The following is a 23,652-nucleotide window of genomic DNA, read 5'->3' on the forward strand; positions in this document are numbered from 1 at the left end:
TTTCCTGGAAATTATTCGAAATTTTCTTACACTTAAAACCATCCTTGAACCTCAACGGCCACATTAAAAAAGGATTATCAAATTTKGTTCAGTCGTATGAAAGTTATGAGCGTACATACATTTTGGCGATTCATTTTTATTTAMAWATTTATTACTCTGACGTCACTACGAAATTTCAGTCTGATGGACGCAATCTTGTTATGCATMAGTCTTGCTAGCTAGCTGAGCGGCGACTTTTTTCTAATACTTACATTTTGCAGTGCTGCTGGTCGGGCAAAAGCAGTTTGCGCAACATGACAGATTTCAGAACAGACCATATATCTTTGAAACCACTTGTCCAATGCAATGCAAACTTCACAGAAACTATCTACTCATAGGCCCGAAGGTACTCTAAAAATTTGGAGGTGATTCGTTCAGTGGTTCTTGAGCTATAGCGTACCATTAAATTGCCACTTATTTTTATATATATAGATTTGCAATAATATAATATTGTAAATTGAGATGTAAGCTATCTTGTCTCTCAAGTTGCACCAAATTGCACACGGTGTGCAATCAGATTTAAAATCGGTTCAGTAGATTAGGCGTCCATCGCGGGCAAACAACGTGGCAAGTGATTTTTATATATAAAGATAATGATCTGATTTTAACAATTTGTTCGAAAATTGTGCCGCTATCTTGAACAATATCTATATTAAATTCATTCGAATTTGCTGCACTGTCATTACATTGCTCTCCAAACTCTAAGCAATCTATAACATTTCTGAAATTTCATCACTAGTTAGTACTAGTTCTTTTATATTTGTGCACATTTGATTTTGTCTCTCTGTATTAATTATACTACTACTTATAAAGCATAGTCCATTTCGAGGTTCCCTACTTTTTTAAAGAAAAAACATATAAACTTCAAATTAAATGGGCCATTGAGAAAAGTACCTCTACTTGTTTCGCCTTTACATTTATTTTTGCATTGTTTACTTCATAATTTATAGTAACTTATATTTTTAAAAACCTGTCATTACGATGCAAACTCAAATTTGTCTACGATTTTAAATGGTGGTCAGGTTTCATAAAAGTTTTTAATACAGAAAAGTGATATCGGAAAAATTTTTAGTAAATCGGTTGCGTTTCAAGATTTTAAATTTTTGGGAGTTTAGGAGTAAGTAAAATGTTTAATAGCAGTGTGAAATATTTAAAATGGAACGTTGTAAGAGCTCAAACGAAGAGGAAAGGCGCCTAATACGGAACGTGTTCCAGGATTGGAAAAATATTAGTGAAATTGAACGTTGCCTTAGAAGTTCCCGGAAAAAATTCAAAAAGCTCTCAGATATTATCGGGAAAAAGAGAATATTCCCTCATTCAGTCAGGCGCTTAAAGCATCATTTGCAAATTCCTCACAAATACGAGCTTCAATGCACAAGGAATATGGCGAAAACATTGCCAGTAGAATGTTCGACAACGAATTTTTGGAAAACAACCTTCGGGGATGCCAAATTTAAAAAAGCCAAAAAAGTTCAGCGGGGGAAGCGTTATGGTGTGGGGTTGCTTTACGAAGCATGGTGTTGGTCCTATAGCGCAGATAACGTTGCCCGTTAGTTTTCCTTCGTTAAAGGCAAATCCACTAAAGGGGGTTTATTATGATGTTGCCGTCTAGATGGAAACAGACTATCGAACGAAACGGCGCATATTTGAACTAAAACCGATCGCTGTAACACTTTTTATAAAGCATTGAACAAGGAGCAAAAAAGCGATATTTGTATATACACACATACGTATGTATATATGTACATAGACATAGTAGCCGACTATCAACGCACGTTTCTGCACACTTGCAGCGTGTAATTAATTATAAAACCAGCTACAGCCGCTTACTTAACCCTAAAAAAGTATGTATATGTATATAAATTTTTGTATGTATACATATGACTTTCACGCCACACCACGATAATAGGAATATAACAATAAAATCACTATTGTTCATATAGAATTGAGGCATACCTACATACAACGTGTGTACGAGAAAGTATTATATATTGATCTTTCCCTTAGCAAATTAAGCAGTAATATCATACAGTTAGACGATAAACATGCATACATATATGTATTTATGTATATAGTCAAACTATCACTTAAGTAGTCAATCACTCAATGCAGTCAGCCCAAACTAAACACAAATCAGCAAACTCAATAGTGCTTAGTTTATTTTAAACAAATATGAATAAAAATAAACAAGTAAGGAAGGGCTAAGTTTTATAGTGCTACGCCTATTGCCCAGTTTTTCCCCCTACCCATATAAAGCCTTGTCAAACTATCGCGGTGGTAAATTTTTACGTCTCTGGTGCATTTAGCATCATATGAGGGGTTCCATCCGTGCTTAGTTATGGCACTTTATAAGTTTTCGGTTAATGGCGATTTTTGAGCGTGACAGTGATCCTATGTGAGCCTATCTACGAAATCTAACTTTTTTTTGCACTAAGAAAACCGTGTTCCAAGTTTCATTAAGATATCTCAATTTTTACTCAAGTTACAGCTTGCACGGACGGACGGACTGACCCAGATTCCAACTTTTCTCGACCCGGTTCATTTAGCAACCCATAATTATCTACGATTCCCAAGACAACCGATTCTTCGAACCGGATTTGACCCGGATTTTATTCGGCCAAGGGGTGTTTTTTCGGCAAGTGTTAACCACTAAATATTGCACGCGGGCTTATTCATTCATAAATGCCATTTAAATTAACAAATTATGTGTTCACTTCACTTAACACTTTTATGTAATTTAGAGTTAGATGGCAACCTGCGACAAATATGTGTGATTGTTTGTGTCCTGACTTCACATCATACTAATTTATTAATAGTGAGTAATGCTCCGGCTCGAAGGACTGGGAGGATGGAGTCATGTGTAGAAGTTCATGCAAGTGAGGAAAGTTCTCTGATCGCCATTCACTTGGGAGTGGCCAGAAACGATTATTTTACATATGACTCAAGCAGCTCACGACTTCCGGTCTTTGACCAAATATCCTCTGGCGAAACATCCCCTCCGCAGGGTTGTGCGCTGGGTTTAGGATCCGCCACGTAAAAAAAACACTACCAATGAAAAACTACCAACAGCCTCGGATGAGAGACCCCCTTTTTGATAACGACCATGGAAAACGAAATAAGGACTACGAATTTAGGGCATGCACCTGGAATGTCCGATCCCTTAATTAGGAAGGTGCCGCTGCCCAGGTGGTTGATGTCCTCGTGAAAATAAAGGCTGACATCATTGCCGTCCAAGAAATGCGATGGACAGGACAAGGACAGGGTCGAGTAGGTCCTTGTGGCATTTACTACAGTGGCCATTTAAAGAGCGCAAGTTTAGTGTGGGATTTGTGGTGGGAGAAAGACTCCATCGCCGAGTACTATCATTCACTCCGGTGAATTAACGTCTAGCCACAATCTGCAGCAAAGTGAAGTTCTTCAACATATCGTTGATTTGCGCCCACGCCCCGACGGAACAAAAGGACGATGTGACCAAAGATGCCTTTTATGAGTGCTTGGAGCGCACTTATGACAGCTCCCCGCCACGCTGTCAAAATCGTGCTTGGAGAATTTAATGCCATGGTGGGCAAAGAAGGTATCTTTGGCACTACGGTCGGTAAATTCAGCCTCCACGAGGAAACATCCCCAAATGGGTTGAGGCTGATCGACGTTTCCGTGGCCCAAAATATGGTTATCTGTAGTACTAGATTCTAGCATGAGAAGATAGATCAAGCTACCTGGCTGTTTCCGGATCGAAAAATCACCAACCAGATCGATCATGTTGTGATAGACCCTCCGAGATCCTAACATCGATTCGGACCACTATCTTGTTGCGGCCAAGATGCACACCCGCCTTGTTCAGCAAAAAATGCACGCCATCAAACACAAGGAAGGGTCGACGTCGAGAAGCTGCAATCACAACAGACAGCCGAACGATTTTCTACTCGACTTGCACTCCTGCTCTCTGAGAGCACTCGTCAACAACTCGGTATAAGGGAACTGTGGGAAGGCATTTCAAACTCAATACATATGTATGTAAAGCTGCAACCGAAACCATTAGTTTTTGGAAAGTGCAAAAGAACAACTGGTACGACGAGGACGAGGAGTGCCGTGTCGCAGCGGACAGAAAACAGGCTGCCTACCTCGCAACGTTACGATCGACCACAAGTATTCGACGCTGTAACCGCCGGGGGAAGCAGAGGAAGAGGAAGACCTCCACTCCGTTCTAAGGACCAGGTGGAGAAGGACCTGGCTACGCTTGGAATATCCAATTGGAAGAAAAGACTGCCGCGCTGTTGTTAACTCGTCTATAATCGCGTAAACGGTGTCTATGCCAATTAAGAAGAAGAAAAGTAATGCTACGGTACATCAATTCACACTTAAACTGATCTAACCCATTTTACAGTGTTTAAAATGCACACATTATAAAATAGTCAGCAATAGTCGTCGATCCCAACCATAATTTTGGCGTTGCTGTAGTGATCCGATAACGGCGATTTTGACATACATATGTATGTGCAACTTTTTGGGGAGCAAACGACGCGTGCAATGGAGATGCAAAAAAATAACATCTAGTCTAAAGAATCTCTTTTTCCTTTTGCCAGTTATAAAGTTCATGGCACACCCTATACCCTATAAAATAACCGTCCGGCGTATCAAAAAATTACACTTTAAAAGTAAATTAATAAGTAAAGGAACAAAACAAGCGAAGTTAAGTAGTTTGTTATGATAAGCTTCATGGAAACTACAAAATTATGTGAGACTATTATTTCTTTTTGAAATAATAAGAAAAATGAAAAATGCCTTTATACTATCCATATCTTAGAAATTAAAGTAGCATTTTCAATAGCAAATTTATGTTATCTAATAAATAATATACGACCTTCATGCGTAGTATTAATTATTAACCACATTTTAAATAAATCGTAAAAAAAAATGTTATACATTTTGCAACCGCTGACTGTAGCAGCACGACAGTGAACTGAATCCTACTACATGAACATTCGTAAGAAGGCAGCGACATAACAATGGCCCGCATGTACACAAGACAACACAGCTCTCCATTTTGCATGTACACAATTTCTTTGTGGTCATACTAATACCTTGCACTTCAATGAAATTTTAATATTTTGTTCAAAGTGAAATTTTTTATGCAAAAAATAAGTAAAAAGGTAAATTTATTTGTTTTAAATTGTCAATTGTTATTACAAATGATATAGTATATAGCTATTTTATGCTTTTATTTCTAAAATAACGTCAGGTTTGTTAGAGCTTTGAATAATTTTACATATTAGTGGCATCACCACTCTTCCTCATCTCTCTACCTTCAATTCCACTGTCAACGCTACTGTCGTTGGCAAATATAAAAAAAAGTTAGCGAGAACGACAACTGTCGGCCTGCAGTCGTGTAGTCGTGCAGCTGTCAAAATAACTGTGTCCAAAAGAAAGTGTGTATTTTAATATTTGACAGCTGTCGGTTGCTGTCTGTCGCGAGCATTCCGTTCAGCACATTAGATGCGAGCAAACAGAAAACAGCACGATCATACGAACGATCGAGCCCCCCACCCGGTGGCTTCAAACCACAACTTATTCAATGTGGGGGTTGAGTTTCCTGTGTTATTTATATTTACATATTAAACATGTAAAATAAGTATGAGCACAGCAAGGGATATGTCAATTGCCTTACACAACACACAGAACTCAAATCCAAATGAGATGAACTGATGTGATCATAAATAGGCATATTAATGCATATAAATTTCAGTATAAACTGGCATTTGCATTTATGTAGTATATGCATTAAAAGACGTGGAAGCATATATACAATATACATATGTATAAATCATTTCTATACATGAATATTGATCTGGCAAACTAGAACCACTATACATAATACTACATTTTTGTTTAGCATGTTTTATTTAAATAATTATTATAAAATTCGAAATTGTCTAGAGATGAGTTGAGGAATTTTAGGTAGGACGCTCTGCATACGAAGAACATGTATTTCTATATGTTCCTACTTACTTAAAACTAACTACATATACATTATCACAAACAAAAGTAAAGAAGGCAATATATAGATAATTTTACGTTGCGCGGATAAGATATCACAAAGTATACAGGCATTATATCAAAAATATGTATATAGCAAAAATTTTATAATTGAAATTTATTCGTCATCAACAAACTTATAAGCGGGTGTTGCGTTCAAAAAACTATTGAAACCTTGCGAATGACTAATCAAATGCACTATATAAAACAGCATCTACATATATGTATGTACATTTCGATCAAGCTGTAATTGCCTTTGTTTTCAACTTCTTTCTCCGACATTGAACTCACTACATTATAAAAAGTAGAAAGAAATAAAATACAAGCTCTTAACACTTCTTTGTTGAGCCAAGTGTAGTAAGCACTTAGAGCATGAAAAAGCAAGAACTCAACATGGAATTTTTAAACAAGAATGCTATTGTCGCCACGAGAATATATATATAAAGTATATCAGCACACAGTTAAGGTATTTCGCTAGGCTGAAAAGGATAGACCAAACATCCCCAATATATAATATGTATTATACTACCCACAAACGGATTTACAGGCAATAATATGTAAGCATGCTGAATAAGAGCGGCATACGCTGCATTTGTGTATTTTTTTGTAAAGCATGTTGTGTATTCGTAATTGTATGTAAACAACCCACCTCCTGCATACCCACCTCTAACTTTTGCATATTTTGACCTGCTATGCCTTGTGTTGGGTCGTGGCGACAATGTACTCTTTCTGGGTTACGCTTCTATAGATGTCAATGAGCTATCGCTAATAGGATTAACCATAAGGAAGTAATTGTGTGAACAAAAATACTAAAGTTAATTGCAAGCGTTTGTTCATTAATTACATAAAAATTACTAATGGAAAATCACTGCATTTGCAGGGTAGCTTAGAGATAAACTCACCTGAGCGAAGGTTTTATGTGTAAGTATATCGTGTTTAATATGTGCGTTATGTTCAAAAAAAACTAAAAATATTTTAGGCGAAGTTTACACTTTGTACGACCTACAATGCGATTACAAAAACTGTTAGCAAACACTTTAAAAATCACACAGAGCAACTAGCACACAAAAAAATCCGCATATGACTTGACTATGCCTTGTTTATTCGTAGAGACAAAACGTCATCATTGCTTAGTTTTTAAGAACTTCGTTTTATCTTACTACTTTCACAATTCCACATAAAACAATTGGTACATAGGACTTCTAAATATGCATATAGCTATGATGCAAAATATGTTAATTATTGAAATACTAAACGCGTTCGCCCATTTTTATTATGTCGGTTATTTCTTTTTTTCCTTACTGACGACTCAACTTTTTTCTTTTTTGCACAATTTCCATTCCACTCTTTTTATCACACAGCTGTGTTGCTATTATTGCTAAACAATTTTATTTTTGGCTTACACTGGTTTTTGTTATCATCAGTTTTTTATCGACAGTATGATTTATATGATAGATTCCTCCAATACTCTTCTAAAAAAAAAACTTAATTTGTTTTACGGATAACAAACTTCCCGTTGTGGAAATAATGGACAGACATGAAACGAAAATTTGCAAGAATAACCATTCACAATGAATTGTGTCAAAATATGCTGTCAAATTGGAGATAATGCAAACTAAATGTAGAAGAAGAACTATATGTAGATGCCGTTTAGTTATTATTAAATGTTTATTTATTGAAAGCTGGAGTGGTATCTCAATGATTGTATCGGCAAATTTTCTTTGAGTTTTTTAAAATGATCTTAGATAACTTTATTCAATTGTAGACACAAATTATCAATAACATTGATTATTAATGGTTAAATCCATGTATCTTTGGGCTGCTCTCATATGGGTCATTACATATTTCGAACATATGCTTACTTATATATACTTTGCAAAAGTACATTACAAAAACAATAAGCGGCGATAACCTCAGTAACCCGACTGCTCTGTTAATCGTGACTTAAAGGAAATAGTTGCTTAAAAAGTACACTGAATTTATACATAACGGGGTATCGAAATGTGATATTATGGTACGAAAGTGTTGTTTCTTATGCTTATTGTCGGCACAAACTAGTGTAATATTGTCCGAATTATTGCCTGTTATACTGCCATTAATTAGTTATATGTTTTATATATTATACGAATAGTTATGAGAAAAACTTTTAATTTGTAATAATAATAAAATTTCATAAAGCATATTTAACGATGAAGCAATAAAAAAGTTTTTTAAATAATGCTTGAATTGTTTTAACTTTTATTTCAATTCAAGCACTCTGGTCTATACAACTCTGTGTCTGTCTTCATTTTGTTTTTGTCTTGTTTCAAATATTTATTTGAAATTTAAGAGGGGAAAACTAGTTGCAATTGGAATTTTAGGCATAATTTGTATGTATAAAGCTTGAGTTACATATTTTTAATTCTAAAAACGAAGCTGTGTATTTTCTATGTAGCTTCAGAGCTCGTTGGTTATATATAAAATCAGTGAACTTGGATTCTTAGTTGTTTGGAAAACTTACTTAATAAATTTGCTTGTTGGATTTATTACAATGGGTGACTACAAGCTACTCAATAAGGAGTTAGTCGATGCTAATAGAGAATTAAAACAAACTATTGCAACATATCAAAATGAATTGGTTTTAACGCGTGCGGAGTTAATGGAACAGCATCGCATACGCGTTGAGGGCGAGCGCGAATATCGTGATCGCGTACTCTCATTGGTAGCACATAATTTTATGGCGTTAATGCGTGATATCGATGCCAACGTAAATGTACAAGAATTACTGGGTTGTAACAATTGTGGACAAAACTCAAATTACACCAATGGTGCTAGTGCCAAAAGTGATAGCGCCAGTTCCAGACGAAGAAGCACACATCTTGTCAGAGAATTTCGTCGTTCTAGTRCAGTGACCCGCCAAAATAGTATACAGTTCTCGCCAACACGACGACCATACGAAAGTCATGCTATTATTGAGCAAACTGAAACCAGTAAATTAGAAGAATCTGAATCTGGTAGTGATATGGATTTGGAAAACTCAATAACTGAAGAGAATGTAATTGATGTAGAACGCGAAGAGAGCTACGAAAATGCAGATTTGCATTGTATAAAGGAAGCCAGTGAAGAAGAATGTGACGAAAATGACGGTAAAAAGGGTACAGAAGTTGATAAACGGAATAGGCAACCAATCAGAGATATATCCAATATTCACATGGAGCAAGTCGAAAACAAAGGATATTATGTCACAAAACGTGGAAAAGAGCGTAATCGACGCAGCGACAATGAAAATTCTATAGAAGTTCCACGTAATGTGGAAGTTGGTATGTATTGAAATTGTCGCAAATGCATACGATTTTTATAAAAAAAAAATTATTATTTTAGATGGCATGGAAGTAGAGGATGATTTGATTCAGGCAATGAACCAATCGTTACATGTTTCGGACAGCGAAATAACAGATAATAATGATAAGTGGAAAGAAATGAATAAAGAAAATTTTAAACGTCAAGTTGTAGTGAAAGTTAAACGTATGCATGAGCCACAACCGGTTGTGGTACACTTTAACACTGAAGGTGAGTCTAATGCGTGAAATATTTTTGTTTGAACAAGTAATTGTAACATTATTTTGCAACATTTTAGAGAACACAATTATGCCAGAATATGAGATATCAGTCGAAAACATAAGAAATGATGGTACGTATATTTTATTATTTTTGGGGATTATACAAGTATAATAACAATGTTTATGCTAATAGAGTTAAGTTTGGGTATAACCCAATTTTCTATGGGTAATTTCTTGGAAGCATCCTGCAGTACGCCATGTCATGGCATGAAAGCAACAATGGCAGAGGCAACGACAGATGAAACCAATTGCGATGGCTCATGTAGTGTGTCAGCACAGACAACAAGCCTATGCATGCGACCATCACGCAGATGTGCGCCAACAACTTTAGCGGAACCTAGTTTAAGAGTAAAATTACGCAGCGACAGTGGCAAAAGGAAAGGATCTACGAAGAAGCGTTAAATATTATTTAGTTATTAAAAAGTTAGGCAAGATTCTTTTAATAATATTGTCATAGTCATTAGTTACACTCATGATACTGCTTCGTATTTATTTTTCAAGTAGTTTGTGTTAGCTGCAATTAAAATTCTGGGGAGAATTTGTAATAATAAAGCTTGAATTTACATTTTTTATTCTAATAATTGAGCATTTCTGTATGAGTACAGAGCTCCATCAAGCTTAAAACTAAATAAACTGATTTTTTCTTAGCTATTTATCATTGCTATATAACATACATTTATTTTTAAGCGTTGGATGTTTCAATTAAGTTTATGTACTCTACAGATAAATAATAAAAACGTTGAGTTTCTAAAAATTTCTCAATTAGTTTCACGTTATAAAACAAACAAGTGACGAAATAAGTCGTTTGCTAGTATTGATCGTGGTTTAAAAGCACTAGTTGCTAAATAAAGAATACACTGAATTTATGAATAACGGAGCTAAGAAAAGGAACCGTTGTAGAGGTACCATTGTATGAAATTGTTGTTGCTTATTCCTATTATCGGCACAAATGAGAGTAGTATTGTGTATTATCGAATTTATTGCCAGTTATACTGCCATTACTTTGTTATAAGTTTTATACATTATATTATACGAATACGTAGAAAAAGTTTTAATTTGTTCTAATATGTAAATTTCATAATCCACAATTTAGGAAATTTAATATTGAAGTAAGAAGTTATTTGAAATTAAGCTTTTAACATTTATTTTTATTCCATCACTTCCGTTTATGAAATCCTGTGTCTGTTTATACTTTGGTTTGTACTTGTTTCAAAAATTTTTTGTTTGATTTGGGAATAGGAACAATAGCTGCTATTGTAATTCTCGGCAAGATTTGTAAGTATAACGTTTGAATTCCATATTTTTATTTCTATGAACTAAGCAGTTTAATTTCTATGCAATTTCAGGGCTGTGGTTTAACATAAAATAAGTGAATTTGGATTCTTAGCGATTTGAAGCATTTTTTTAATAAATTTGTTTGTTGGATCTAAAACAATGGGCGACTACAAGCAACTCAATAAGAAGTTAGTCGATGATAACAGAGTATTAAAACAAACCATTGCTGCATATAAAAACGAATTGGGTTTGATACATGCCGAGTTATTGGAAGAGCATCGTATACGTGTTGATAGTGAACGTGCATATCGTGATTGTGTGCTCTCGCTGGTAGCACACAATTTTATGGCATCAGCGCGTGACATTGAAGCTAATATTAATGTGCCAGAATTAGTATATAATAGCAGTTATGAAAATTTATGTTCAAGTTGTACCAATGACCCAAGTACTGAAAGTACCAGCTGCAGGCATAGAAGCACAAATCTTGTTAGAGAATTTCACCGGTCAAGATCGTAATTTTCCTTACATGTAATATAAATACTTTTCTTGAAAAAAAAAAAACAAATACATAAGCCGTTTCTTATAATCAAATGTAATGCAAGAGATGAATAGCTTACAATATAGTATTTAATTTATCAAATATTGGGAATACGTTTTATTTATTTTTGCGGTGTGACGATTTTAATTAAGCTTGAAAATTGTTGAATAAAAATTTCATTTTGTTTTGAACGGTTGTCTGTAAATAACTAGAAGAAAATGCCCAGCATTAAATACTCATAATATTTAGATATTACAAAATAGCGATAGCAACAACTAAAAATATTTTATAGCTTCTTTTAGGGGTGTGTATCCGCGCCTGTTTTGACCCATAATATTTTTATATACTCGTAAGAACGGTTGTACATAAACACAACGCATGACAGCTTCATTACCGCACCAAAATTACAAATTTTATTTCAATATTATTGTTTTATATTTTTTGAAACACTGTAAATAAGGTCAATAAAGTGTCGCCAAGAATCGTAATACCATAATTATCGAAAATATCGACTACTTAAATTGGCGTTACACAAAAGTCCAATAAGTTGACAAACACACATAACAATATAGGTAGCTTACATACAAACAAACACATTTGAAACCCCATTGCGCTGGGCATGACTACAATGACGAACATAACCACAGACTTACACATTCCATCTATGCACATAGACATTTTGTAGGCTCTAAACAACTTCGATTTTGCCAAGACAACAATTTATATGGTCGACTGTTTGCGCCGTTGCCACATCAGGAATGTGCTGTGTGTTTTCATTTATTTCAGATATTATATTTTGAATTTTTGTTAATATTTGGCGTGACTCATTCGCAGGCAATTGTGAATCTGGTTGATTGTGTTGCTCTTCAAGCGCTTCACTAGCTTCTACAATCAAAGTCGTGTTGGTATCAATATTACCGTCATTTGCTATGACACTTGAGTGGTGTTTTTTTTGTAGGATCGGTATGCTCTGCGGCATATCTGCGTGTAGACTATTCACTAGATTATTAAGTATGCCTATTCGGTCGCGCAATTGCTCACGTTCACGTTGCAGGAGCTGCATTTGTGCAGCTTTTTCGTACTCGCGTTGTTTTAGCATGCGTCTTTGTGTTTGATACAGCGTTATATATTCGCCAATAGTCTCAGTTTCGCTTTGCAGTTGTAGTACTAAATGTTCCAAGCGTTGTTTTTCATCAGTTAAATCGGCCACCTGTGACATGAGGCGTGTGAAGCGTTGCTCTAAACGCTCGACAGCTTCCTCGGTCGGTAGGTATGGTGTGCTAGTGTTGCTGCTGCTTGTGGATAATTGCTTAACATGTTGGTGATGGTGCTGTGAATGTTTATTCTCATTATTGAGATTGAGTTCGTGGTCGCTACTATGCTCGTCATGATCATGATTGTGTTCGTGATGATCATGCTCTTGTTCATGATGATGCTTATGTTCGTGATAATTATGCTCGTGTTCGTGATAATCAGGCTCGTTTTCGTGGTGATCATGTTCGTTATAATCATCTTCATGGATATGTTCATGTTCGTCATTACAGCCGTTGTATCGAGGTTCGTGCAATTCATCGTTGGGCTCGTGCGAATGATTATGTCCGTCCAACTTCTTTCCCTGAAAATAGCATAAATTAGTACAGAAACACTGAAATTTTTCTTATTTTACCTGTCGTTGCAGTCTCCATTGCAACGCTGCCGCTTTGTTAGTTAGTTCCATATTCTCATGTGAGAGTCGTATCATTTCTTCGTCCTTATATTTGAAACGCGCATCAATATTGTGAAGACGTTCTTCCATTTCATTGTAGTTTGCGCGCATTTCACGATTGGCATGCTCTTCAGCATCCAATTTATTCATTAAATCCGCTTTATCATTTGTCAACTGTACGAAGCGCAACTCCAACTCATCTAGTTGTTTTTTTAGTTCGATGTTTTGAGCAAGCGCGCGGGAAGCTGCAATTTTGTCAGATTCCATTGTGGCTAATAACTTGATTTGGTCGGGCTGTTCGGAAGCATAATTTCTCACATGTTCCTCCAATTGATCCAATCTGGTTTGCTTCTCTTGTAGTTCGCTGCTGAGGATTTCTATACGATCTTCTTGAGATTTAATTTTCAGTTGAAATTCATGACGTTCCATTTCGTAATCGCCAATTTGTTCTTTTAGTTTTTCAACCTCTTGGACTGGCGCTTCACTGCGCGTTTGGGATTCCTAATTATAGCATGTTAGTACCATTGTATATAAATTTGTACACAACGTAAATTATACCTGTTCTTTCCCTTTTCTCAAGTGGTCTTGTCGGCTTATATTCCTTTGTATGTCCTTTTCAAGAGCACCTATATGATCCACTAGTTGACGTTCACGTTCTTGCTGCTTTGTGTATTCATCCAACAATTCAGAATTCTTTTCGCTCAAATTGCTTAATTCCGAATTTAAATGTTTTACATAACTCTGATATTGACTGCTTGCTTGCTCCTTATCGTATGTCAGCTGCTGCACCATAGCCTGTAGTAATGTTTATATTTTTAGAATACTCATACTTTTTTACAAACGCTCTAACTCACCTGTAAGTCTCTGATCTGCTGTTCGTACATGAATTGTGTTTGCGTAAGTGTTTCTACACGATTATCGGGCTGATTCACATTTGCCTCATCCGACAGTTGGCGTATGCGCAGTTGTGCCATTTCCAGCTCATTAGCTTTTTCTTTGAACTGGTGTTCTACATCTGTGGCCCGTTGCTGCATTACATCTAGCAGTCGTTTTAACTCATCTAGATGGCCAGCTTGATCTTCTTGCTTTGCAGTCGCCTGGGCCAATTTATGTTGCAGCTCAGCATTTTTGTTACGCAATTGCTCTAAGCTTTGTTGCTGAACTTGATAGTGTTGTAGTAGTTCTTCTTGACGTTGTGTCGTCGATTCTAACTGTGTACGTAGTTCTTCGTTTTCCAATTCCCGCCCTCTACATAAAGAGCGACATTTATTCAAATCGGTTGTTAACGCAGCCTTTTCAGTTATAAGCACTTGAATTGCATTAATATTTTGAAGTTGCATTTGATCTGTTTTATATTCTCTTATCGCAGGCAATGCAACTGTTGGCGCTGCAAAACTATCCTGCGTTAATGCTGGAAAGTCCTGCGTTGTTGTTTGGAAGTAACTAGCGGCAGTGGGAGGGGCTGGCGCAGACAAAGAAAAATCAGGAGTAGAAATAACTTCTGATGTATTTACTGCTATCTCTGTAGATGCTGAAATATCCGTCGCAATGTTAATGTTGGCTGACGTTTGCATATTAGTGCTTGTTGGCTCATGTTCATTGTTAGATACATCATAATCGGATGCTTCAGATATGTTACTCGAAATACTACTGCCACCAGCGATGCTATTGCTATGCGATTCTGTAGGTGCTGAATTTGTATTTTCCGCAGTGCCACGTTTCTGATATTCCCTCAACTGCAAATACGTTTTCTTTTTTTGTTACACAGATCAATAAAAACAACACCCAAGTTCCCCACAACACAGCACAAATACACACTTATAAGTATAAACAGCGAAATAACACTGAGGGACTTGTCGGTGTGACGTGTCATTTATGTTTTTACCTTTTTCCTTGCGGCAGCCAACTTTTGTGCCTTACTCTCCTTTGCTTCTTCTCCTGGCATAGTGTACTGTTGGGGCTCTTTCTTCCAAAATATTTACGTTAAATCTACAAATCGTGCCAAATTTCTGAGTTCTCAAAAATCCAATCGGAAAAATAAATATTGGACTGACACTTTGACTCCTCAAAATAGTCAATGAAAAATTAATTCACAGTGATTTGGTTAACATCTAGATAGGTATGTCTCATTAGTCCAAAAAAACTTTGAGTCTGTTAAATAAATTTACACTGAGTGCCTATTGTGAACTTGCAGCAAATTAAATAATAGACGATGGTCTGGATTGATTTCATTTATCTGAAACATCATCTATATTAACATAATAACAAACTAATAATACAGACGAAGCCTTTTTAACAGGGTATTTGGGAAGCAGTTACAGTGAAATTTCACATAAAAGGATCAATACACGGCACACATATGCGTTCGTTTGTATGAAATCGTTTTGCCATACACGACGTACAAATCCATTTTGCGTTCGTTCTTCAAACAATGAATATGTGCGACAACCAAGCGGAAAATTGTTGGTCCGCGATATTTCCTATTCGGCGACAAGAGAAAAATGAGATTTTTTGTGCACACGGCGCCATACACGACATACATACATGTGTGCACACCGATCGTAAAAAATCAAACATTCACAATCAGTCGCACATATACCGATGGAGCGCACATGTGTGCCGTGTATGATCACTTTAAGTGGAAATTGACAGGACCTGCCTTTCAGTCCTATAAAAAGATTGTCCTTAATAAACATCAATAAGGCCGGGCCTACGAATGTGTACAGTTAATAGGGCTTTCACTGATGAGTTGGTTCTCCGATTTTCCGACAGATTTTCAAGAATATAATGAAAATATACAATTTTAATCTGATTCGATTTTAAACATTTTAAAATACACAGCGATATACGAGTACGTGTTTTTCTCTAGAAACTGTAAATAATCGTTATTTGAAGGATATCATTAAGGTCTATCCAACACGGTGTGAGAGAATAAATATATATCGAAAATAAATATATTATAGTCTTTAGTTTTAATACTACTATATTAATAATATAATTGTACAGCCAGTTTATAACATTAATACAGTTATTTTTATCTATTTGTGTCTGTAAAATTAATCTTTAAATTTCACAAAAACTATTTATCGGTTTCCGCACTCAATAAAATGCATTTTTTATGACTTAATTAATTGTTGACAGCTATGTCATAATTTTACAGTATGTAAAATGCAATTTTAAGAACAGCTTGATGTATTTGAAGTATTTTGTTAAAACATAGAAAATTTACTGTTAAGGTTCAGCTTCAACATTTCAGAATTTGGTAAAAGTTCGAATAGTTTCAATTGATAGAAATAAAAATGTATTTCTATTTCATAATTTTTAACCTATAACTGACACTTATTAGAATAATTATTTTCTTTTTGACATTTCCGTTGTATTAATTTTTCATCATTTAAAATAGGCGTGATTATAAGATTATCATTTAAGTAAACAGCTATCAACTTGGATTCAGCAACATTATCTAAATTTGCCAATTGATTATGTATTGAAATAAGCAATTAAGAATATAAAAAATCTTCATACAAATTATTTGTAATTGCTAGTAGCATTAAGCTATTGCAAGTTACTCTATTGTGAACATATTTCATGAATGAGTTTGTAGTATGTGTTATGTGAGTGCCATCCTAAAATGTTATCGTTAATATTCGATTTGAATTTATTGAAAAAGCTGATGTTAAATTGATTTTAAGTTAATTTGTAATAAGTACTGGTATTTTTATCATTTGAGATTAACTGAAATTTTTGCGTTGGATATAAATCCGCGATTTGATGGTACGGACGGATAGAGGAGGTCCTCAGAATTAAAAAATGTATACACATTCGATCTTTCGAGATATTTCACTTTAAAGTTCCACAATTTTATATGCAATTCACTCTTATTTTGTTTTGTTTTGTTTTTCTTTACATGTCATAACAAATACCAGTAATGCCACATATTGCGTTTTGAAAAAACTATTAAACAATTTTCTGTTTAACATATATAGAAATACACAAATGTTTTTGTATCTTATGTTATTTGATAAAAAAAAATAAAAAATAATATTCCCTTATGTCGAATTACTTTATGCACTGGCGGCCTTCGGTCGTGCTTAAAAAAATTACCCTAATCGGTCCAACACCGAGGGGATTATAGTTCTTTTGTGTCGAGAAATACTGAAAAATTTTGCATTCAATAATAACTTTTTTCATTTATATCTCTAAATATGAAACAGATTTTTGATTATATTTTCAGGACACAAAGTATGGCAACACTACTATTTGTCATAAATGTAAACACACAAATCTCTTGAAACTTTGAATGTGCAAAATAGTTTTTAAAGTGTATTTATTTTCTTAAAAAATATACAATTAATGTAAATTTTTGATACATACGAATGTGTACAGTTTAATTAAATATATATTAATTAAAAAATGTGTAAAAAGAGGGTTAAACATAGCGAAATAACGAGCATTGCTTTTACAAATTTTTGAACTTTGAAGTGAAATATCTCGAAAACTACGAGTCTGAGGACGGTATATGTGCATACATTTTTTAATCCTGAGGACCTCCTCTATTCATCCGTACCACCAAATCGCGGCGCAGAAAGAATCATAATATTACCCTTTATGTCAATATATAACTATAAGAGCATATCCAAAGAGACAACTTTTCGGAGATCGGATTGCATTCTGACGATAAAGTTTTATTTGATAATATGAAAGTAATGACTGACGACAGTCACATTTATACTATGGTTTATCCATTTCTTAATGTTTTTCTATATTATTTTTATCTATGCAGCCACAACAACTTTCAATTTTTCGCATCTGTTCAAAAAATAAAAATGCACTCCTTTTATACATATGTATATACCAAATCAAAGTAATACAAGTTTTATTCATTAATTTAGTGGCATTAATTAATGCTACCGCAATTAGTTATTATTAACTATGAATATTTACTTATAAAATATAATAATCACTTTTATTTTTAATAATTTTTATATTTTGTTTATACATGCTTGGGACCATATAAATAAAAAACAAAATTTTAATAGTTTGATGTTACTGTAAAATTTTTTACTAATAGCGCAGAGCTTTTATGGGTACAGAAACGAAAATGTGACAAAAGGAAGACTTCTTAAATGTAATAAACTAAATTCATACCACAAATACACCTTTATCTTTTTATATTCTGTATAGTATTTAGATTCCCGTGAGTATGGCTAACAATTTTGCCTTGGAATGAAGAGCAATTATGGATATCAATAAATTTATAAAACTATATTCAGTGTCGAGAAAATATTCTTCATTCAACAGAGTGTGTACTTCTGTATGCATTTCAGCTACATTCAAACTTTTCTTTTGCATTGGTTTATGGCAGACAACAGAAAGTTTGCAAAATTATTTAGATTAGATTTTCGTAGGCAGTCGCCATTTACACTCAAAGCTTTTCTGGCGTAATATTCTCGCTTAAATACGTATATCGTTTACAACTATTGCGCTTAAATTGAAAAACTTATAGAGATTTAGCTGATTAATTGATCATTACCACAATTGTTCTCTATTTCTCATTATAATATTTATCAATTTTTAATGGAAAATATTTGTGCCAATTTAATGGCTTGGTTTTTCAAATACGCATAGCCGGCTTTGCCAGCCCTTTTAATGGTTTCATTTTTATTCAAAGTTGTTTGCTGTATATGGCTTGACACTAATTCGCTGGCATTGCCACTCGTTGCACCATTAGTAGCACTCACTGAAGCAGCATTATTAGGAAACATATTTCGCAATACATAATTGAACCCCAACGCCGCTTTATTGCAATTAGACTTGAAACGTTCAATGCCAAATGCGCGTATAGCACGTGAAAACCCAAATACTTGTGAAGTAACGGAGGCACGCCTTACAGCCAAAGTTCGCCCATCTTTCTGCTCGCTATATTCGACTATTTCATCCACTTTCTGCAAATAGAAAAGCTTTATATATTATTGCATCATAATGCAATTAGGGCAGTGGTGTGAACAAGTGGCGAAAAAAAGAAAATGTTTTGAATGCAGGAATTATAGATTTGGTTCATTGAGAAATGTACGCATCAATTAGTTTTCATATAAAATACAATAGCACATTGTGCTACATAAGCTTTTTCATTCTAATGTTTCTGTAAAAAAATAAATTGATCTTCAAGAGTTGTTACTATTATTGGAGTACTACTCATCTCAAATATTTTTATTTTTTTATAGCCGTGAAAGATCAAATTAATAATTTAACTAGAAGTACTTCTCTTTTCTCGTTTATGTGAATATTCAAACAAAACAATTCTACAGAACATGAAATAGGCATACAAAAAATTTAAATCAATTTCAATGTTAAAAGAAAGCGAATATAATGCTTAAAAAGAAACAATTATAAAAAATAACAAACCTATGCCGTCTATTTGAAAAGCCTTAAGAACCGGTTCATAAAGAAGTAAACAAATAACAAAAAAAGAAAAAACGTACTAAGAAAAATACTGTGTTGGGGCTTTGTTCGCGCATTGCTGCTGGTAGTTAAGCGATAATAATAAGACTGATATTTATAAATATATTACCTTTTGCACTCACCATTATCTTTTTGAATCCAATATTTCGCGTGAAGGTAACTAGGGTTTTATTTTTCGGATCTAAAATCGAATCCTCAACAATTCTCACTGGTGCATTATTATAAAAACGTTTACCCCATTTTGGCACTGGATTTGTTTTGGATAGTAAACGGCGAGAATATAATTTACCATCACGTACCTCACGCTCTATTGTGTCTTCCGTAAGAACATGTGTACTGTAATTTCAGTTTTATATATAGTATATTTATATCTATATCTATATATCAGCTTATTTTACTAACCTTGAGGGATTGGGATAGCGATTCCAGTAGGCTTGTACGACTTGCTTCCAACTGTAATCAAATACTGTCTCAGTTGTACATTGCGACGCAGTAACCATGATTCAACATTTGCAGTCAAACCCGAGAGATAAAATTTATTTCACTTTTGTTAATGGCAGCTATAAAATGTTTACTCCGGCTATCCCAGGAATACAATCAGATTAATTTATATCAACGAATAAATTTTATTAAAATAATTGCTTATCAGTAGGCCTCAGTGGACACATATACTTTTTACTACTACGCGTTGATTTTTTCTTTACTAATTTCTTGGGTGTCGTTACACTTGGTGAATATTCTCAAATGCAATGTTTCAGCAGCTGCCTCTTCGACCAACAAAAAAATTGCTATTTTCAAATTAAAAGTAAAAGTGCAATGCTATGTAGTATTAGTCGGCCGGCAAATAAGTGGGTGTATGCTACGCACGTTTTAATCAGCCCTGAACTAAAATTAATTTTTTTAATTTTACTTTTTTTCTAGCATAGAGAAGTTAAATATAGACGTCACACTGTTAACATACGAATAGAGAAAAAGAAAATGGTATCAATTGAATATTTAATTAGAGGGAATGCAGTTGTAGCAATTATATCTAGTTGATCTTACCTACCATGTGTAATAACTCTAGCAGCGAAATATATGTAGATCACGCGATCCACAATTTGTTCTATGGAATCATCAGCAATTCAAGTTTTACAAGTAACTCTTACACAATATTGACCCACTGTACAATTGTCCGATTTTTTTTATATACAATTTTGTATACGTTTACAACTGTTTTTTTTTTCTTTTTTACAACAATGATGTTTAAAATAAATTAGTAGAAATTTCCGAAATTTCATTTATTTATTTTTTATCACTTCCTCATTTCTTCATCCTTTGTTTGCATTTTTATCCTTTACCTTTCACAAAACCAACCAACGGCTGCTGCCATACTATTTCCAATCAGAATGAAATCGTGCAATATCACACATTCCTCATAAAAACCAAATGAAAGAAATACATAAAATATCTAAAAAATAATGCAAACACTAAAACAGTAGAGTGAATGCGACAACTATTTATATACTTCATAATTATTATTTTTTTAATGGATTTTAATGATGCCGTATTGTAAAAGTATTACCTATATTTTTATTCCATCGTTTATGGAAAAACAAAAAGCATTAACTTTTTTGAAAATATTAATATTGGAAAGCATTACTGCAAGTTAAGTTCTAAAGTTTTGGAATTAATGTTATAATTTTCTCTGATACAAAATTATGCACGATTTTATTACATTAAGTTAGCACTTCTAAAATTTTAATATTAATATATATATATTTTACTTCGGGTCCATCATTAAGTGTTAAAAATGTTTTGGAATTTAATGAAATTTGTTCTGCAGTAGTTTAATTTTAATTAATTTTTAATTTGCCAGCAACAATTGTGTAACTGTTTTAGCGCCATCTATTGGCCAATGATTTCAATGGGGAATAAATTAACGGGTAAACAAATTGCGAGTATTTGATTATGTGCACACAAATTTAAGATAATTTTATTCAAATTATACAGATGTTTATATAAAACATTTTCTTAATAAAATACTTTATTCAATACATGTCAAAATTACATTAATCCACCATACCATAATGTGGGGAATTGTGGTTTTCTTTTTCTGCCTTCTATTAAATTTAATAGAATTGTAGCAGCTTTGAAAAGTGATCATTTTGTTCAAACGTAACTTAGGTCGTTGTTACTGAAAAAATAAATGCTATACGCACTATTTAATACTATTTAATTAAAGCATTCGCGACACAGGTAGAGTGATTACAATTCAATTGTATCCATATTTTTGTGTTTTCTCTTAATAAAATACAATAAAAATAATAGCTTGACTATCAACAAACAAGTAAAATTAGCTGCTCTATAAAAACCATCCCTTACATACATATAAATTTTAAAAATTTGTATTTACTTTTGTATTAGCTGGTTCAGCGGTCTTGTGAAATCAGCAGCTGTTTCAGCAAACACAAGTAAGTTATACAAAAAACATCGATTTTCTTGTTATTTATGTGTTTCTTCTTTTCAAAAATTAGTTTATCAACTGCCTATTGCTTCTTAGAGCCGAGTTCTTGGTGCCACTTTTCATACAATTCAAATGCATTATGTGAGGAACACGATGCTCGCGACAGACTGCAGCAGCACTACAGTGAACTGAAAATGGCGTTCTGAATCCTACTACATGAACGTTTGTGAGAGGGCAGCAATAATGGCTGGCATGTACACAAAACAACGCAGTTGTCCATTTAGTGGCATCACCACTCTACCTCATCTCTCTATCTTCCATTCTACTGTCAACCCTACTGTCGTTGGCAAATATAGGATCAAATTGAAGTTAGCGAGAACGACAACTGTCGGCCTGCAGTCGTGCAGCTGTCAAAATAGGTCCGTCCATAAGAACGTGTGTATTTTAATATTTGACAGATGTCGTTTGCAGTCTGTCGCGAGCATTGTATTCCACAGATTATACTTCTAGTAAATATATACATGTGTACATGTATATGTATGTATATAAATTTGTCGGTTTGCACAGAAGGTTTTTATTTATTGCAGCGCAAGCAAATGTGCAACCGGCAAACACTTAAGTGTGTCCTCCGCAATTATTTAATTATTTACTTATTTTTGTTTTGTATCTTTCTTTGTACATTCACTAAACACTTACTTACTTTTTCTTTTCCTATGCTTTACCAAGCCTGCCAACCTAATTGGAAAAGTACGCTTTCCATTCCATTCAGTTGTTGAGTGACTTTTTCCGAGCTTTGTTTATAGAAAACCTAACGGTAAAGTGCGTATATAGTATATACATGTATAAATTTTGTTTAAACTTAACTTTTGTTACAATAATAAGCATTAAAAAACGTAAGTGGCAAATATACATAGATAGAGAAATAGATACATAACTGAGGAATGCACTGCGACCATAGGTCTATTGTGCTACTGAAGTGGCAAATATAAGTCACCTATTATTTTTCCTACTACTTATATGGTTATTTGAATTAATGCATTAATGTGTGCGCTTATTAAATTAACTGAATGCTAATTTTTTATATCTTTATCTTTATTCAGCAAAACATATAAAAATCAAAGCAAATTTAATTTGTACTTAAAAAAGACGTTTAAAATGGTATATGCAACAAAAAAACTAAATCAGCTGGGGGATTAAATGCTCTTTATACGACAGTGCACAATGATATTGAAGACTTTTAAGTGCTCCTTTTACCTTGCCTACATAAATATATATGTACATATGTATGTATATGTTTACGTGGATTAGTTTGTATACGTTGAACTATAATATGATTTCAAGGTCGATGTAGTGAAGTGATTTAGCCTTTTAGGCTGCAAAACCCACAAAACGGCGGAAACCGAAAACCTATAAAGTGTCATAACTAAGCCATAAATAAAGATGAAATTTGGCACAAAGGATCGCATTAGGGAGGGGCATATTTCGACGTAATTTTTTTGGAAAAGTGGGCGTGGCCCCGCCCCTACTAACTTTATATACATATCTCGAAAACTAC

The 23,652-nt window shown here is 34.0% G+C and overlaps 5 protein-coding genes across 19 annotated transcripts in view; 2 read left to right on the forward strand and 3 right to left on the reverse strand.

Annotated features, from left to right (window-relative positions):
• LOC108968303 (WAS/WASL-interacting protein family member 1-like) overlaps positions 1 to 7,626 on the reverse strand; it is a 40,859-nt gene extending 33,233 nt beyond the window's left edge. For 6 of the 9 annotated variants that reach the window (XR_001993329.1, XM_018932248.1, XM_018932242.1 and 3 more), the window contains exon 1: positions 7,476 to 7,626. Coding sequence is in view for 7 of the 9 variants with exons in the window: in XM_018932248.1 (XP_018787793.1) it covers positions 7,476 to 7,493 (18 nt within the window). In the remaining 2 variants the exon portion in view is untranslated. Of the gene's footprint in view, positions 1 to 6,736; positions 6,838 to 6,974 lie in introns of all 9 variants that reach the window. The other 3 variants (XM_018932244.1, XM_018932243.1, XM_018932245.1) reach the window with 3 other exon arrangements.
• Positions 7,627 to 8,390: 764 nt separating this feature from the next.
• On the forward strand, positions 8,391 to 11,595 carry LOC108968301. Its single transcript, XM_018932233.1, has 7 exons — positions 8,391 to 8,441; positions 8,507 to 9,371; positions 9,433 to 9,621; positions 9,689 to 9,742; positions 9,805 to 10,780; positions 10,911 to 10,946; positions 11,018 to 11,595. The coding sequence occupies exons 2-5, from the start codon at positions 8,603 to 8,605 to the stop codon at positions 10,071 to 10,073; spliced, it is 1,281 nt and encodes a 426-aa protein (XP_018787778.1). The 5' UTR covers positions 8,391 to 8,441; positions 8,507 to 8,602; the 3' UTR covers positions 10,074 to 10,780; positions 10,911 to 10,946; positions 11,018 to 11,595.
• Positions 11,596 to 11,870: 275 nt separating this feature from the next.
• On the reverse strand, positions 11,871 to 15,324 carry LOC108968300 (golgin subfamily A member 2). Its single transcript, XM_018932232.1, has 5 exons — positions 15,075 to 15,324; positions 14,044 to 14,925; positions 13,748 to 13,984; positions 13,151 to 13,690; positions 11,871 to 13,099 (listed from the first exon to the last, which is right to left on the reverse strand). Exons 1-5 carry the CDS (start codon positions 15,132 to 15,134, stop codon positions 12,173 to 12,175), a joined length of 2,646 nt encoding a protein of 881 aa, XP_018787777.1. The 5' UTR covers positions 15,135 to 15,324; the 3' UTR covers positions 11,871 to 12,172.
• Positions 15,325 to 18,219: 2,895 nt separating this feature from the next.
• On the reverse strand, positions 18,220 to 21,066 carry LOC108968294 (protein preli-like). 5 transcript variants are annotated; one of them, XM_018932224.1, is made up of 4 exons: positions 20,992 to 21,066; positions 20,054 to 20,231; positions 19,774 to 19,987; positions 18,220 to 19,134 (listed from the first exon to the last, which is right to left on the reverse strand). In XM_018932224.1, the coding sequence occupies exons 2-4, from the start codon at positions 20,149 to 20,151 to the stop codon at positions 18,757 to 18,759; spliced, it is 690 nt and encodes a 229-aa protein (XP_018787769.1). In that variant the 5' UTR covers positions 20,152 to 20,231; positions 20,992 to 21,066; the 3' UTR covers positions 18,220 to 18,756. The 5 variants fall into 5 exon arrangements, with proteins under 5 accessions (XP_018787769.1, XP_018787767.1, XP_018787766.1 ...); XM_018932222.1 differs by lacking the exon at positions 20,992 to 21,066 and adding an exon at positions 20,700 to 20,900; XM_018932221.1 differs by lacking the exon at positions 20,992 to 21,066 and adding an exon at positions 20,700 to 20,900 and having other exon boundaries at positions 20,054 to 20,600.
• Positions 21,067 to 22,085: 1,019 nt separating this feature from the next.
• Positions 22,086 to 23,652, forward strand: part of LOC108968293 (transmembrane protein 164) — a 12,215-nt gene continuing 10,648 nt past the window's right edge. The window contains exon 1 of one of the 3 annotated variants that reach the window (XM_018932219.1): positions 22,086 to 22,104. The gene's annotated coding sequence lies outside the window, so the exon portion shown is untranslated. Of the gene's footprint in view, positions 22,105 to 22,840; positions 22,991 to 23,652 lie in introns of those variants that run through there. The other 2 variants (XM_018932217.1, XM_018932214.1) reach the window with 2 other exon arrangements.

This window comes from Bactrocera latifrons, unplaced genomic scaffold (assembly GCF_001853355.1).
Source record: "Bactrocera latifrons isolate USDA-ARS-PBARC rearing strain unplaced genomic scaffold, ASM185335v1 scaffold_209, whole genome shotgun sequence".
Lineage (NCBI taxonomy): Eukaryota > Metazoa > Arthropoda > Insecta > Diptera > Tephritidae > Bactrocera > Bactrocera latifrons.